The 16,414-nt window shown below is 43.1% G+C and overlaps 1 protein-coding gene across 1 annotated transcript in view; it reads left to right on the top strand.

The window, feature by feature from the left end:
• The window catches only part of ABCA4 (ATP binding cassette subfamily A member 4), a 387,635-nt gene extending 371,510 nt beyond the window's left edge, over positions 1-16,125 (top strand). The window contains exons 45-50 of the mRNA XM_073643222.1: positions 5,654-5,795; positions 6,039-6,173; positions 10,376-10,479; positions 10,567-10,659; positions 11,808-12,057; positions 15,408-16,125. Of these exons, the coding sequence (XP_073499323.1) occupies positions 5,654-5,795; positions 6,039-6,173; positions 10,376-10,479; positions 10,567-10,659; positions 11,808-12,057; positions 15,408-15,527 (844 nt within the window). The 3' untranslated portion in view covers positions 15,528-16,125. The remainder of the gene's footprint in view (positions 1-5,653; positions 5,796-6,038; positions 6,174-10,375; positions 10,480-10,566; positions 10,660-11,807; positions 12,058-15,407) is intronic.
• The last annotated feature ends 289 nt before the right edge of the window (positions 16,126-16,414 follow it).

The following is a 16,414-nucleotide window of genomic DNA, read 5'->3' as shown; positions in this document are numbered from 1 at the left end:
AGAGTCGCTCCAGGGACAAATTCAATAGAACAATCATAGTCTCTATGGGGAGGCAAAACCTGCGATTCCTTCTCAGAAAAAACTCTCCAAAAATCCTGAATAGGAACAGGCAATTCTCCCCTATCCAAAGCTGCAATACGCCCGTTACAACACTTGTCATAACATTTATGGCTCCAGGATTTAATTTCACTGGTAGACCAATCCAGTACAGGATTGTGAAATTTTAACCAGGGCAAACCCAATATTACTGGAGAAGGCAAGTTATTCAACACTACCAAATCCAATTTCTCATGGTGAACACCATTAATAGTGAGAGGAAATTCACTGACCTTGAGAGTAATATTCTTCAAAGGGGAGCCATCCACAGAAACCACAGCAATGGGGGATGACAAAGGTTCAGGTTTTAAATTGAGTTTTTCCACGAATCCCCCATCAATTACATTCAGTGTAGACCCGCAATCAACAAACACCCGAAATTCCATTAATTTTTCCTGAGCAATCGTGGAAGCAGCTAAAAATATACCCTTGGAATTTAAACAGGCAATACGGGCGTGACTGACCATTTTTTTTTCTTTCTTCATACGAAGCTCACAGCCTTTAATCAAATGACCAGATTTTCCGCAGTAGAAACACAAGCCTTGCGAAAAACGACGGTCTTTTTCTTGAGAGCGAGGTGCCATCGATCCAATCTCCATCGGTTCACCACTGTTAGTACACACATTATCATAACCAGAAACTGACATAGCAGAGGATTTGCTCTCATTAACCCTAGCACGCAGTCTTCTATCCACCCGTATAGCTAATTGCATAGCCTGTTGCAAATCTTCAGGTGTAGGATAAGCAATTAGCAGGTCTTTAACCCTTTCACTGAGCCCAGCAAGAAATAGACTTTTCAGAGCAGAATCGTTCCACCCTGTTTGAGTGGACCAACGACGAAAATGTGTACAATATTTTTCCACATTACCCGATCCTTGTTTTAGACGTCTCAACTCAGTCTCAGCTGATGCGACACGGTCAGGATCATCATATAATAGTCCCAAAGCAGAAAAAAAACTATCCACTGATCTGAAGCATGAATCACTAGGTTGCAAAGAAAAGGCCCACTCCTGAGGCTCTTTGCGCAAAAGTGACATTATGAACCCTACGCGCTGGGATTCATCCCCAGAGGACTTAGGTCTCAAACGAAAATACAATAAGCAAGCATTTTTAAATGAAAAAAATTCTCGGTGTTCACCAAAAAACAAATCCGGCAAACATACCTTAGGCTCCAAGAAATGTGCTCCAGGACAGTTACTCACGTGCTGACGGAGCTCGGCCACCTCCAGAGAGAGTCCCTGCAGGCGATGAGCCAAATCCTGAACCGACACCATGATGGAACAGAAAAATCTTTCCTTAGAGAATTTGCTGGCTGGACTTACTGTTATGTTCTGCTACCAAAGCTAAGGAAAGAGAGGAGATCTGTCCCTACTATGAGACTCAGCTGAATCCCTACGATGTAACAGGGAACCTGATCCTGCGATCAGACCTGCTAAAGTCCTAATCTAGTCTGTACGAAGACCTATAGATGTGGGGAGGGAATCCCTACAAGTACTAAGGACTGGGAGGAATATGGGACACCTCCTAACAGAAATAGTAGCAGACAGACGAACAAACAAAATAGATAGAACATAGAGGTCCGTAGACCAAGCAAACTAACAGAGTTAGATACAGAGCACAGGCTAGCTAGAAAGTAGATATACAATGAAGTCCAGCAAAGCCAGAAGGGCGGAGCAGGACTAAATAGGCCAACAAGGTCATGTGACCAGCAAAGGAAAAAAAAACTAACAGCAAGGTTCTAACACCTTCCACAAAAATGGGATGGTCCACGAGCAGCGCACCTCCAGGAGGTATCATGGTAAGACACTAAACCCTTTACCTCATCACAGTTAGAAGGAGACCCAGGACAGCGACCCGGTTGTCAGCCATATCAAGGAACTGATAACCCAGGAAGGTTCCTCCCTGGAGAAGGACGCTTCTCCACATGCCAAGCAACTGTGGAATGAGAGAAGCCGGCTGTTCATCTATAGAGAGAAGCTGTGCCGAAGGTATGTTAACCCCAGGACCCATGAGATGATATGGCAGATCGTAGTGCCCAGGACAGACATCCAGATGGTGTTGGAGGCCTACCACGATCAAGCAGGGCACTTTGGCTGGAAGAAGCTGGAAACCCTCCTGAAGAGTCGGTTTTATTGGGTTGGAATGCGGAGTTCCATAGAGAGGTGGTGCTGGGATTGTGGACCCTGTAGCCTCAGAAGAAAAGACTACAGCAGCCAGAAAGCACCCTTGCAGTCCATCAAGACACCCCAGCCCCTGGAGATCGTTGCTCTGGATCACGTCAAGCTGTCGTCCAGCAGGTCAGGCTACTCCTATGCCCTGACCATGGCGGCTCACTACTCCCGGTTTCTGGTGGTAGCCCCCATCAAGGATCTGACGGCAGAAACTGCAGCAAGGACGTTTCAAGCATACTTTTGCAGGCCCCATGGATACCCGGATAAGGTGCTGACGGATCAAGGCCCTGCCTTTGAAGCCGAGCTGTTCAAAGAGTTTTGCCATCTGTACGGGTGTAAGAAGATTCAGACTACGCCGTACCACCCTCAAACCAATGGTCTATGTGAAAAGATGAACAATATCGTCATAGACCTGCTGAAGACCTTACCTCTAGAAGAAAGGAATCAGTGGTCAGACAAACTACCTGATCTGGTAGATCTGTACAATCACATACCTGTGAGTTCCACCAATTGTACTCCAGCGTACCTCATGAGAGCAAGACCCGGAAAGTTGCCCATGGACCTGGAGCTTGGAGTGGTAGAGCCAGAAGCAGATATGTCCACTGAAGACTGGGATACGACCCGACAGGAGCAGTACAAGAGAGTACAGGCCTGTGTCGAAGACAGTCTAAATAGGGTGAGAGATAAGCAGGAAGCACAGTACAACAAGAGTGCACCCACAAAACCCTTAACACCTGGAGAAGTTGTGCTGAAGCGAAAGAGAAGAAACCACAAGCTTGACGACCCGTGGGAAAGAGAGCCTTACACTGTGTTTAATTCCAGGTTCGACAATAGAAAAACCTGTTTAATCAGTAAATATGGAGGTAAGACAGCTGTAACAGTCTCAAGAGACCACTTGAAGTTGTGCCCAGGTCTATTGAAGCCACTGGAAGAAGTACCTCTTATAGTGACTGAAGAACCCAATGAAGATGTACTCCATACAGTCTTATGAGATTTCCCAGCAGATTGGCCTCAACTGGATGGAGCCATAATAATACCTGTGATGCACTTCTACCAACAGCCAGAAGACCCTCCACTGCAAGTAAGACCTGTAAGTGCCCCAAAAGAGCCTGCTCAGGAAGAATCCCCGGAAGAAGGATCACCAGTAGAAGCAGAGCCAGCAACCAGTGTACCTGCCAGTCCTATCGAAAGGTTAAGACAGTTCTACAATTTGCCCACACGTAGATCTGACAGGGTATCAGACCGTGCAAACACAGACATCAACAACACCCCAGTACCACGTAGGTCAACACGCAGTACAAAAGGCCAGATCCCTGCCATGTATAAGGAATAAGTTAGAAATACCTGCAGTGTAAATAGTTACCCAGTGGGGTATTGCCTACTAATGTTTATTGTATAAACTGAAATATATGTGTTTATGTAGTTACCCGTCAGGGTATAAAGACTCTTAGGCTGAGGACTGTGAGCAGCCAAAAACTGTCGTGTAAATAGTTGCACTTATCAAAGTGCCCCCTTATAAGACCACAGAACAAAAACCCGTTTGGCTTGGCCGAAGACGTGGTCCAGCACCTGGATCACCTATGCCCTCCCTGTAGCCACGCCCAGGGCCTACGTTGAGGGTTTTCAGGCGGGTCCCTCATGTTCTTTCTTCGGTGAAATGGACACCAGGTTACGGGACTTACTATAACTTTATTAATGTTATTATAATTATTGTTGTTACCTGTTTTGAAAAAAATGCTTCAGTCCAGGAGTACTGAATTGTACTAGGGGGAATGTGGCGCCATGCTACGCACAGGTGCCACAGAACCCAGTAGGGTGCATGGATGGACTTCTCCACAAGAGCCCCTCACACATTCACACACCTCCACCCTACCACCTCAGACCACCAGAGGGAGCCCATTAGGCATATAAATAGGGAGGGTGAAGCCAGGCAGCTCGAGTTTAGTTTAGTCAGAGAGTCTGAGAGTGTGCTCAGAGAGAGAGCAGCACGCAGGCTGCTGTGTGAGGCTAGTTCAGGCCTACAGCGTGCACTGAAACCTAGTGAGGGCCCTGAGTGTGGCCGAAGGCGAGATGGGAAAGTAAGCAACGAGGGGGCAGAGGAGCGTACCAGGCTCACCCCAAACTATACACCAGACACCGGGTCCGCGCCTACGGGGCCCCTTTATACCCAGTAGGGACCACCAGATACCTGGAGGACTACAAGTCCCAGGTCGACCAACGCTGACTACCGTACCAGGGCTAGGAGTCACAGAGGCCCCAGCGACCAGGGAGAGTGATCTCCAAGAGAAGGTCCTACCACCAGGTCAGCAGGTGCAAGAGAGAGAGAGAGACAGTAATAAGGCCAGGCCTAGCTCCAGGCAGGTCAGAAGCTTAGCAAGTGAAAGCAACAGATCAGGAGGCCCTATACCCGCTCACTGGGGAGAGTCCAGAAGTGCACCCTGCGTACCGAGTACCCTGAACCATACCTGCGTCTACACCAGTAAAGGTACCGAAGCGAACCCCTGTGTGAGTGTCTGTTATTTCTCCCTGAACCGTCCTGGCCGTCTCTCACCTGTACCACCATCTATTTCTCCACGCTGCCCTGAGGCCCGCTCCACCTGTGGGGAGCCGTTCCATCATAAGCTGCCCTAACAGCTGCCTCAGAGGACTGCTCCACAGCGGCGGCTCCCTTTAGCCGCATTCCACAGGTGGCATCACGAACACTTTACAAATCCCCTATAAATAATTCCCCTTTTTGTTGACCGCCCTGGGCCACGGACCGGGCCAGCCACCGTGATATCCCCCACCGGCATCCAGAGGCCCGGCTGCCGAGCACCCCACGGCCCTCGGGGTGCTTCACCCATATTAAGCAAATTAAATAGTCCTGGATAACCCCTTTAAAGGGGTTCTGCAGGACTCTGCATAAATTTCTTCAGTTACCTTTTGTAACAACAGATTGCTGAATCCTGACAGTAAGCAATGTGCGTACTGTCATTGATTCTTCTGCCAATTTAGTTTCTCATCTGCTCTTCTCAATGTTTTATTAAGAATAGCGGATGAGAATCTAGTCACCACTTGACCAATAGTATACAAATCACATACCTATGGTCAGAAGACCAGCAATACTTATTGAGCCTGCAAAACCCCTTTACCTTTTATTAGCTCCTTCTTGGTAGAAATGAAAAAAAATCACTTAAAAAACAAACATATCTTTCTTTGTGTTACCGTATACTAAAACCAATAAACTTTTTGGGGCTTGTATTTTGTGGGGCGAGCTGTAGTGTTTATTGGTATCATGTTCATTAAAGGTTATAATCTTTATTTTAAGAAAAGTATTTTTTTAGTAATAACATAGGATTGGATTACTTATGGTAATTGTACTGGGTTATTTTTTTTTTACTTTCCAGCATACTGACCAATATAGCTGATGTGCATCAGAACATGGGCTACTGTCCGCAGTTTGATGCCATTGACGAACTGTTGACTGGTCGCGAGCATCTGCAATTATATGCGCGGTTAAGAGGAGTTCCCAAAGATGAAGTGGCTATGGTAAACTATATTTTAGCTTCAGAACACAAATAAATTTGTAATTTCCTTCTAAAATTGTATATACCTATACCATTATATCGGGGGGGTTTTAAGAAACTTTGGAAACAATACTTGGAAAATAGTGGCCGCCTGTTGCCACAATTAGAGGGGAGGGAATTTTTATAAAGCCGTATTATAGCAATCAGCATTAAATTCATCTCTAGTGGTAGGAACAGGCATAATGGCTAATCTGTTATTTTCCAGGTTGCAGATTGGGGGATTGACAAATTGGGCCTTAAAAGATATGCAGACCAACCAGCAGGTACTTACAGTGGTGGAAACAAGCGCAAGCTATCAACTGCAATTGCTCTTATTGGATGCCCTCCGGTGGTATTGTTGGTAAGGTTTAGATATATTTAACTTTTAATTGGGGATGAATGAATCTTTATAAAATCTTCATTGTTGCTTCGTTATGCAATCACTTTCCTCATCTCCTTCTTTTCTCTTTATATATCTATAATTGAATTAATCAGCTAATTATAAACACTGTACCTTATTAAAGAGATTCCCAAGAACTATAACATTAAGGACTATATTTTTTTTATTGATCATTTGATTCCTAACTGCGAAGTTAAGAACTTCTCTAAATTGCCTTAATTAAAAATATTTTATCATTTTCTTGTCTGCAAGTCCTACATCAAGCTGAGTATTCTGAATTTTTTTTTTACAAATCTGTGAAAACTCCTGCTATCCCCCGTCCCTTCTCTCAGTTTTAGAGAAAGCAGAATGTGGGAGAGGGTTTTACTCAGATCTGTAATAGAATAAGAGGAAATAATAATAATAATTTTTATCTATATAGCGCCAACATATTCCACAGAACTTTACTTTAGGAAAGTACCTCAGAGAGTACAGAAAAAATGCTATAGAAAAGGACAAAAGTACATGGGCAGGAAATAAGTGCAGGATAGAAGTTGTGCTGATATATGCGCTAATGAAAACTACAGTTCCCTAGATACACACACACACACAGCTTACATCCAGCCTGTATTACTGAGAGAGAAACTCACACAAAATAAAAATGTAAAACTTGAATCAGACTGTAAGGTACAAATGAGGCAAGAAGATTGTAGACAGAAATTCAGTGCAATTTTATTAACGAATAGTAATTTTTTACATGTCAGAGTGTTACGATACTGGCATAGTGCTGCTGGAAACTAGTGGCCGAAGAAGCACGAGCAGAACAGCAAGCGGTAGTAGAAGTTCTTGTAGTTAGCAAAAGGAGTTGTAGGAAACAATCCGTAGATAGGTGAGAACAATCTAGGTAAGAATGTTCAGGAGCTGGAGACTGGAAACTAGGCTAACAACTAGACACAATACTCAAGCAATGAGTGAGAGATCCATATGGCTTTAACCCCTTAACAACATTAGACGTACTAATACGCGTCTGTGCCATGGGACTTAAGAGCCAGACCCGTATTAGTACGTCATGGCGATCGCGCGCGCACACAGGCTGTGCGGGCGCGATCGCCGCCGGGTGTCAGCTGATTGTCACAGCTGACACCCGGTACTATGTGCAGGGAGCGGTCACGCACCGCTCCCAGCACATTAACCCCCGCGATGCTGCGATCGAAGTCGATCGCAGCATTGCGGTGGCAAGTGGAGGTGATCGCAGATACTCACCTCCTCTTCCGGCTTCCAGCGCTGTCTGCCGTGGCTTCCAGGATGTTGCCATGACGACCCGATGTCGTCATGACAACATCCGGGTCACCAGACAGCAGGAAGATTTTTTGGACATGCGCAGTGCATCTCCAAACAATCTTCTCCCTGTCCAGCGCTGACAGCCTGCATGGCACAGGGATGGTGCTGCATTCCTGTGCCATGCAGGCGATCAGAGAAAAAAAAGTGAAAGTCCCATAGTGGGACAAAGTAATAAAGTATAAAAACTATCAGAAAGTGAAAAAAAAAAATGTTAAAAAAATTGTAAAAATATAAAAAAAAAATAAAAAAAATAATCCACCAAAAATAAAAATATAATGTACCCATCAATAAATATTATTATAAAACAAAAACAAAAAAAACAATAAAAGTACACATATTTGGTATCGCCGCGTCCGGAACAACCTGACCTATAAAACTGTCCCACTAGTTAACCCCTTCAGTGAACACGGTAAAAAAAAAAAAAAAAAAACAAGCAAAAAACAATGCTTTATCACCATACCGCCAAACAAAAAATGGAATAACACGCGATCAAAAAGACAAATATAAATAAAAATGGTACCGCTGAAAACGTCATCTCGTCCCGCAAAAAACAAGCCACCATACAGCTCCATCAGCCGAAAAATAAAAAAGTTATAGCTCTCAGAATAAAGCTATGCTAAAAAATATTTTTTTCTATAAAATTGCTTTTATTATGTAAAAGTGCAAAACATAGAAATACGATATAAATGTGGTACCGCTGTAAACGTACTGACCCGAAGAATAAAGCTGCCTTATCAATTTTACCACACGCGGAACAGAATAAAAAAAAAAAAAAAAAATATTCCTGAATTGTTGGTTTTTGTTTATTATGCCTCCCAAAAATCGGAATAGAAAGCGATCAAAAAATGTCACGTGCCTGAAAATGGCACCAATAACAACGTCAACTCATCCCGCAAAAAAACAAGCCGTCAAATGACTGTCTGCCAAAATCTGGAAAAATTATAGCTCTGAAAATATGGCGATTCAAAAACTAGATTTTACAAAAAATGCGTCTTTTAGTGTGTGACAGCTGTCAGTCATAAAAACCCCATATGATTCTGGTATCGCTGTAGTCTCACCGACCCGAAGAATAAGGTCGTCTAATCACTTATACCGCATGAGGAACGGCGTAAAATATAAACTCTCAGGTTAGGGTTGTGCTACGGTTAGGATTGTGTTAGGGTTAGGGCTGGGGTTGGGGTTAGGGTTGGGGTTAGGGTTGTGATGGGGTTGGGATTTTTTTCAAAAGTAAGAAAAAAAGATGACGATATGGCGACTAGTGTTGAGCGCAAGTGCTCGCTACTTGAGTTTGCATCGGGTGTTCTGGTATGCATTGAGTATCGTGGGTATTTGAGTGACATGCTCGAGTCTCCGCCCCTTATGCTTCCGGCCCAAAAGACTTTGCGGGGATTGCCTGCCATGCACGAGCGATCCCCGCATGTTTTTTTTTAATAACCGTGAAACATCCGGGCGGGGACACAAGCATGTCACTCGAGCACACGCAGTACATGGTGCATACCTGAGTACCTGATGCAAACTCAAGTAGCGAGCACTTGCGCTCAAGACTAATGACAACTTATTCAATATGATGACCTAATGTTATCAAATTCTGTGTCGTACCTCTGGGTTCAAAATGTTCACTATACACCTTAATAAAATCCTTGAGGGGTATAGTTTCCAAAATGGGGTCACTTGTGGGCGAGCTCCACTGTTTGGGCACATCAGGGGCTCTCCAAACGCGACATGGTGTCCGCTAACAAATTGAATGGAAAATCGGCTCAAATTGTTAGCGGACGCCATGTTGCGTTTGGAGAGCCCCTGGTGCCTAAACTTTGGAGCTCCCCCACAAGTGACCCCATTTTGGAAACTAGACCACCCAAGGCACCTATCTAGATGCTTAATGAGCACTTGGAACCCCCAGGTGCTGCACAAATTGATTCGTACAAATGAAAAAGTGGAAAAAAAAATACTTTTTCATTTTTACGAATCAATTTGTGAAGCACCTGGGGTTCTAATTGCTAAATTTTTGACAAATTTCCGTTTTTTTCACAAATAAACGCAAGTGATATTGAAGAAATGTTACCAAAATCATGAAGTACAATATGTCACGAAAAAAAAATCTCAGAATCAGGGGGATCCGTTGAAGCGTTCCAGAGTAATTACCTTATAAAGTGACAGTGGTCAGAATTGTAAAAATTGGCCTGGTCATTAACGTGCAAACCACCCTCGGGGGTTAAGGTGTTAAGTAGGCCCAAACAGGAAACAAGATGGATCCCACAGGTTCAGAATCTGCTGTCTTAGCAAAGGACAAATGAAGAACACAACAGCAGCCTCCAGTGGTAAGGAGTGGGATTGCAGTGCAATTATTAAGGTTAATAATAGCAGCCACTAATGGTCAAACTGTAGAAGGACAACTGGAATTCTGACACAAAGTTATCCATAGATTTTAATCTTTCAACATCTACATTGGTGGAATGGTCCATCTGTACGCATTGTGGTGCCTACTACTGCAGCTTGTTCACACTGAGAACAATACAGCAGCACATACAGAATAACATTGACTCTATAAGATGACATACAACCATGTGCATGAGACCCTTCTCTTGAGTCTAACAATATTGCTGACCTTGGAATGATCAGATCGGCATTATACATTGCTACGTAGTTTATAAATACCTCCAGATTTATGTACATTATTGATTCTAGCGTTACATCCCCCATATATTAAGACATGTCTAATTTTAACCATTAGAGAAACCATACATTTATACAAAATGGCTTTAATCTCCAATATAAATGCCCAATCTTCCATGTAACAACAGTTTTGAAATGACCCTATATAAATAATGAATCTCCACTTGTAGGACGAGCCGACCACAGGAATGGATCCTCAATCACGGCGCTTCCTGTGGAATTCTATTGTCAGTATCATCAAGGACGGCCGAGCCGTAGTCCTGACCTCACACAGGCATGTTCACTTTTATAAAAAATGTCATTACAGTGTGTCCAATCACATGCATGCCATAATAATTGTATTGTCCTCTGCTTTCTGCAGTATGGAGGAATGTGAAGCTCTCTGTACTCGTCTCGCCATAATGGTCCAGGGAACCTTTAAATGTCTCGGAACCATTCAGCATTTAAAATATAAGTATGTTATGTCACATTTTCCATGTGTGATTTTTTATGCTAACTCCATTATTATTACTTTTTGTAGATATTACATATATTATCTTGAAGATTCAGGGACCAAAAATTTTTGGAAGTGTCATGGACCTCCAACTTGAAATGAATGTATTTATAACTCTATTTTGCACCTTGTATGGAAAAAATTTGTACCGCTGTAGAAAATAATCAGAAATGACTCATGCACACGAGTCTAATTTTTAGTATTATTATTACTATTATTATTATTATCTATGCCAATCTGTAGGATAGGATAGACTTTTTTTCCTTAATAAGTCCACACAAGTGCTACCTATGGATCTTTTGATTTAAAGAGGTTATTTTCATTTCAGCCGATCATGCCTAGATGGGAATGTCAACGTCCAAACGCCCGCTATAGGAGGTGTGCTCAGGAACCAGTTGAGCAAGACTGATCTTTGCTGTTCCCATAATTCTAATTCACACCCTGATGCCAAATTGTATCTGATGATTTAAAAATGGCTAAAATCCAAAGATCACAGAAACCACTATGGACCTAATGAAGAGTCTATCCTATTTCCGTACAGATTTCCGTAGAGATGTGATACCCCATAGTAGGAGCAGACAGATATTATGAAGACATACTAAAAAGCACAATATGGATGCAGTTGTCCCCAATACATTAGTATTATCCATACACATTCAGGGGTGGATAAATCATTGGTATAACCTGTGCCGCTACACAGGGGCCCAAGAGGTAAGGGGGGCACTACTGCCCCCAAAGCAGATGGAATTGTACATTGTCATGAGCTATTGGTCTGAAAAGGTCCCATATATTGTTCTTGCACAGGGGCCTTCTTCTGTGTCCTACACATTAGACTAATGTCAGCCGTACCCACCAATATCGACTGCTTCGGCCAACAGTCTACTGTGAATGGGGGCCCCGGACAGAAACTGGAATGTCCAATTTCACTCTACCGATCCTTGTGGTCTCTGACGGTGGCTCTCTCGTAAGGAATCCAGGATTGCTCAGCAAGCACTTCTATGTATGGGAGAGTCAGGCACTGTAGCTTCCAGCTGAACCACCATTTGGCCAACAGCCAAATAAAATATATGAAAGAGGTTTTAGTTCTCACTCTGTATTTTGTCTCTCAGATTTGGAGATGGCTATATCGTTACCTTGAAGATCAGAGCACAGATGCCAGGATTGGCCCCTGACCCCGGACCGGCAGAGAAGTTTATACTGGCAAACTTTCCTGGCAGTTTACAGCGAGAAAAACACTACAACATGTTACAGTATCAGATCTCCTCCTCTTCCCTGGCCAAGATATTCCAGCTTCTTATCTCCAACAAAGACACCCTTCACATTGAGGAATACTCTGTGTCCCAGACGACGTTAGACCAGGTAATCCGTGCTGGGGCTCTGGCACTATGTTTGTGATATCCTAATCATGTAAAGCGCCAAAATACATGTAAAGCGCCATGGAATTAATGGCGCTATAATAATAATTAATAATAATATCAGATTTATTAAGGGTTGTTCAAACAGATGTAAAATACTACTGCATTTATGGTATGTTTTTTTATGCTTTTTATTGAGAAACACATTAGTGATGAGCGCAAGTGCTCGTTACTCGACTTTCCCTAGGGTGCTTAGGAATGCACCGAGCATCGCGGATGCTAGTGACATGCTCGAGTCCCCGTGGCCGCATGTTTCACCGCTGTTAGACAGCCACATAAAATGGGGATTGCCCGTGTTTGTTAGGGAATCCCCACGTTTTGTGGGTGTCTAAGAGCCGTAAAACATGCAGCTGCGGGACTCGAACATGTTACTCGAGCACCCGCGACACTCAGTGCATACCCGAGCACCCTCGGCAAACTCCAGTAACGAGCACTTGCGCTCATCACTAAAACACATGTTAATTTTAAGGGCATATGTATTATGGACCAATAAACACTCTACATTGGTGCATGTCTTAAAAAAATATTCTAGTGGTGAAAACCTTCATAAGGCTTCATTCAGGTATCAGTGATGGTGTTTGATCCATTTTTATCATCAGTGGTTCATAAGTGATTTTCACGTATGCAAAAAAACATTTCAGAGCTTCTCCTAACCATTATGACATACAATTAAAAAAATATAACAGAAAAAAGCAACCGTACTTACCAACGCCAGCTCACAATAGTAATGCAGTGCAGGATGCAACATTCCCCCATGATAAAGGCGGAGGCAGCACAGGTACAAAATACTGATGAAACAACCACTCACACACCGACCACTGATGGACGGGTATGCCTAGTATTATAAATGCACATGCATAAAGCTTGTATAGGGCATCAGTCACACAGCCTATTAATGTTAGCTTAGGCGAGCTGCCCAGCACTATATTGGTGCACCTCAACTAGACAGACACCCCAGATTCCCCCCAGCCAACACTATGGGGGGTGCTGGCTTTATGCTGTAGAAAGATGAAAAAATGTGCAATAGAAAGGTGTAGTGCATTTGCATGGTGACCTGGCGTTGGTAAATATGGCTGCCTTTTTTCTGTGATTTTTTTATATATAAGGTTAGGCATCTTTCTCTTACTTGGCTTACTTTAGACTATTTATTTGTGCTAATATGCTGGCACATTGCACTAATACATTTGGAGCAAATTATAATTACACTTAGAGTGTCCATTTTCAAGCTGAGAAAACAAGTGATACACAACACTTCTTTTTGGTACAAAACATTAATATATGATTCTCCTCACCTTGGCATGCTAGGCTTGGCATGTCACTCTCCACAAGGAGAAAGTTAGACCTTGGATCCCAGTCATACGCCTCTCACCCAGCCAAACCAGATCTCTCTCTGTACTGATGAGGGGCAGCACCCTGAAACACAGTGTCTGCAAATTGAGATTCTGGTTTGGCTTTTATCGGAAGTGATGTGGCAAGGCTCATTATTGACTTTTAGGATTGCTACCTCCAATAGGTGGCACTAGAGTTTGTCCTCTTCCTCTCTGAAGAGGCAATTTACATATTTAGATGAGTCTAATAAACTTTTTAGGACGTCATTTGCCGGCACCGCATGCGCAAGAGAATTCTCCCACGCTGTCAGTGACGTGCATGAGGTGAGCCGAGTTCATCTGGATGCCGTCACAGCGAGACACTGAGGAGCACAAGCATGCTTGCGATCCTCAGTGTCTGCGGCATGGCAAGCTGGATGGCAGCGTTCTGCTACGATCCAGCCAGTCATCTCGATGTAGCAGAGCTGAAGCTGTCGTGGGAACCATGGAAAGGTAAGGATGAGGTTGGTTAATTATTTTACTTTTATTGCAGGAGGCATGGGATTCAGCTAGAATGGGCGTGATGGTAAGTATGGTTTAATTTAGAACATGAAAGAATTGTGTGTTTATTTCAATTAAAAGATTTTATTCTGGGTGTTGGTGTTTTTTTTCACTTTCACTATGGGGTTAGTAATGGGGGTGTCTTATAGTGGCCTCTCCATTACTAACCTGGGCTTGAGGTCAGCTGGCACTATAAGCTGACATCAACCCCAGCCCTATTACCCCACTGCCACCGCTACAGGACAGTGGGAAGAGCGAGGCTAAGTGCCAGAATTGGCGCATCCTATGGATGCGCCATTTCTGGGGCGGCTGACGGCTGGTGTTTCTAGCCTGGGAGGGGGCCAATATTCATGGCACCCTTCCTGGGCTATTAATATCAACCCCCAGCTGTCTGCCTAGCTTTTGCTAGCTATTAAAATAGGGGGACCCCACGTCATTTTTTTTTGGGTCCCCCATTTTAATAGCTAGCAAAGGCTAGGTATTCAGCTGGGGGCTGATATTAGTAGCCTGGGAAGCTCCGTGGGTATTACCCCCTTCCCAGGCGTCAAACATCTGCCCCAGCTGTCTGCTTAACCTCCGCTAGAGACTAAAATTACGGGGAACCCCACGCCAATTTTTTTTTTAATAAATCCTTTATTTTAACACTAAATGACAAGTACAGTAACCAACACTGTCACTGTACTTCATATATATGTGTCTGATATGTTTCTATCTATCTAATCTATGTGTGATGCTCTATTCTTTCTGTTTTAAATTGTCGGGTACCGATGTATGCCGCTGCTGAATTGCCGGCTTTTTTAAAGAGACGGGTGCATGAAAATCAGAGGGCACTAGTGTGTTCCCAGTGCCCTGCTATGTTTTTCATACACCCTCCTATATACCCTGCCTGCCTGCCTGCCTATATATTCTGCCTGCCATGCTTCATTGAGCACTGTTCGCATCGATTTGGGCAATTTTTGACCTTCTGCAGACCGCCGGGGGGACCGCCAGAAAAATGCTCGAGTTTCCCATAGACTTACATTGGGCTCGTTGCTCAGGTCGAGCACCCGAGTATCACGATGTGCTCGGCCCGAGCTTCAAGCACCCGAGCATTTTAGTGCTCGCTCATCACTAATTATTACCATTATTATATAGCCATTCTGGCATGGATTTACAAAGTAAATACACCAGTGCTGTCAGGTCAAAGATATATCATTAGTAATTACATATGCAATTTGGATTGCGAAATATGGTGACAGATCTGCTTTAAGATAACATTGCACAGACTATATATATTATTTCCTGGAGGAAGCTTCATGCAATCCTTATGTTCCAGACTTTTTTCACCTCTTCCCTATCCAGTCTGCTTCGCTCCAATTTTTAGCAGAAAAAACATCTTTAAATCACTTCATATCTATAGTAAAAACGTCTTCTTTTCCATCTACAGGTATTTGTAAACTTTGCTAAACAGCAGACGGACGATGAGGATATCCGTCTTCATCCCCGAGCGGCTGGAGCGTCACGAGAAATCAGAGTTGCACCTGCTCCACCACCAAAGGCACCATAAAGATCAGGCTACATCTGCCCTAGGCATCAGGGCATAGGAGCGGACGGTGATGGTGCTTTTCTGAAATGTGAAATTGTGTCTACAAGCACAAAAGAAGCCGTTACTTATGACATTTGCTTCAATCTGAGCAAAGTTTTAGGGCAGTGTCCCAGCACACTCCAGCAATGATGCATCGCAGATACACTATGGTGGTCACTTCCAGCTACTGCTTTCTCCTATGTGGGTCAGTGTTATAGAATGATGTTGCTTGGCACATAGGTGTGAGTTGTGCCAAGTATATACAGAGGGCAATTCATGACAGTTTAGCAATTATAGCTTCTTATAGGAACCAATGTCAATCAAAACCGAGAAAAGGCAAATTCCGTGAATGCCCCAATTATATTCCTGAATTTCTAAAAATAAATAAATAAATAAATAAATGTATCACACATTTTGTGACACATTTTGAAAACTTTTATAAACTTTTATTTCACGTCAAGATGATTATCACCTATAAAAAAAACCTTTTTCATATGTATATGTTTCAACAGTACAGTATCAGCAGCTATAAGGAAACATTTCTCTGCTTGTCGTACAGTGAAGAGGCAGAAATACTAAGTCTAGCAGATGAGAATATTTGCAATTGGGAGTAATATTGCAATGTATTTACTGACTTTGATTGGGGAGTAGATTTACTTTCTTTTTTCATTTGCTTATTAACAAATAAAGTATAAAGTTTAGTGAACTGAATCTAACTTCTTTGGTTTATCATAAAGTACAGTTGTGATATTAATGCACGCTATTATAATAAAACATAGACACCAACTATAAGATTTCAATTCCTACATTGTGAGCTGTGATGTCCCCGGGATTACAGATGATTGCTTTTTTAGTACAAATGATTTTCA

Source organism: Phyllobates terribilis, unplaced genomic scaffold (genome assembly GCF_046119375.1).
Source record: "Phyllobates terribilis strain yellow unplaced genomic scaffold, ASM4611937v1 Scaffold_8__6_contigs__length_399053987, whole genome shotgun sequence".
In the NCBI taxonomy this organism is placed as follows: domain Eukaryota; kingdom Metazoa; phylum Chordata; class Amphibia; order Anura; family Dendrobatidae; genus Phyllobates; species Phyllobates terribilis.
Note: the sequence above shows the minus strand (reverse complement) of the source record. Positions and strands in the feature narration are given on the sequence as shown.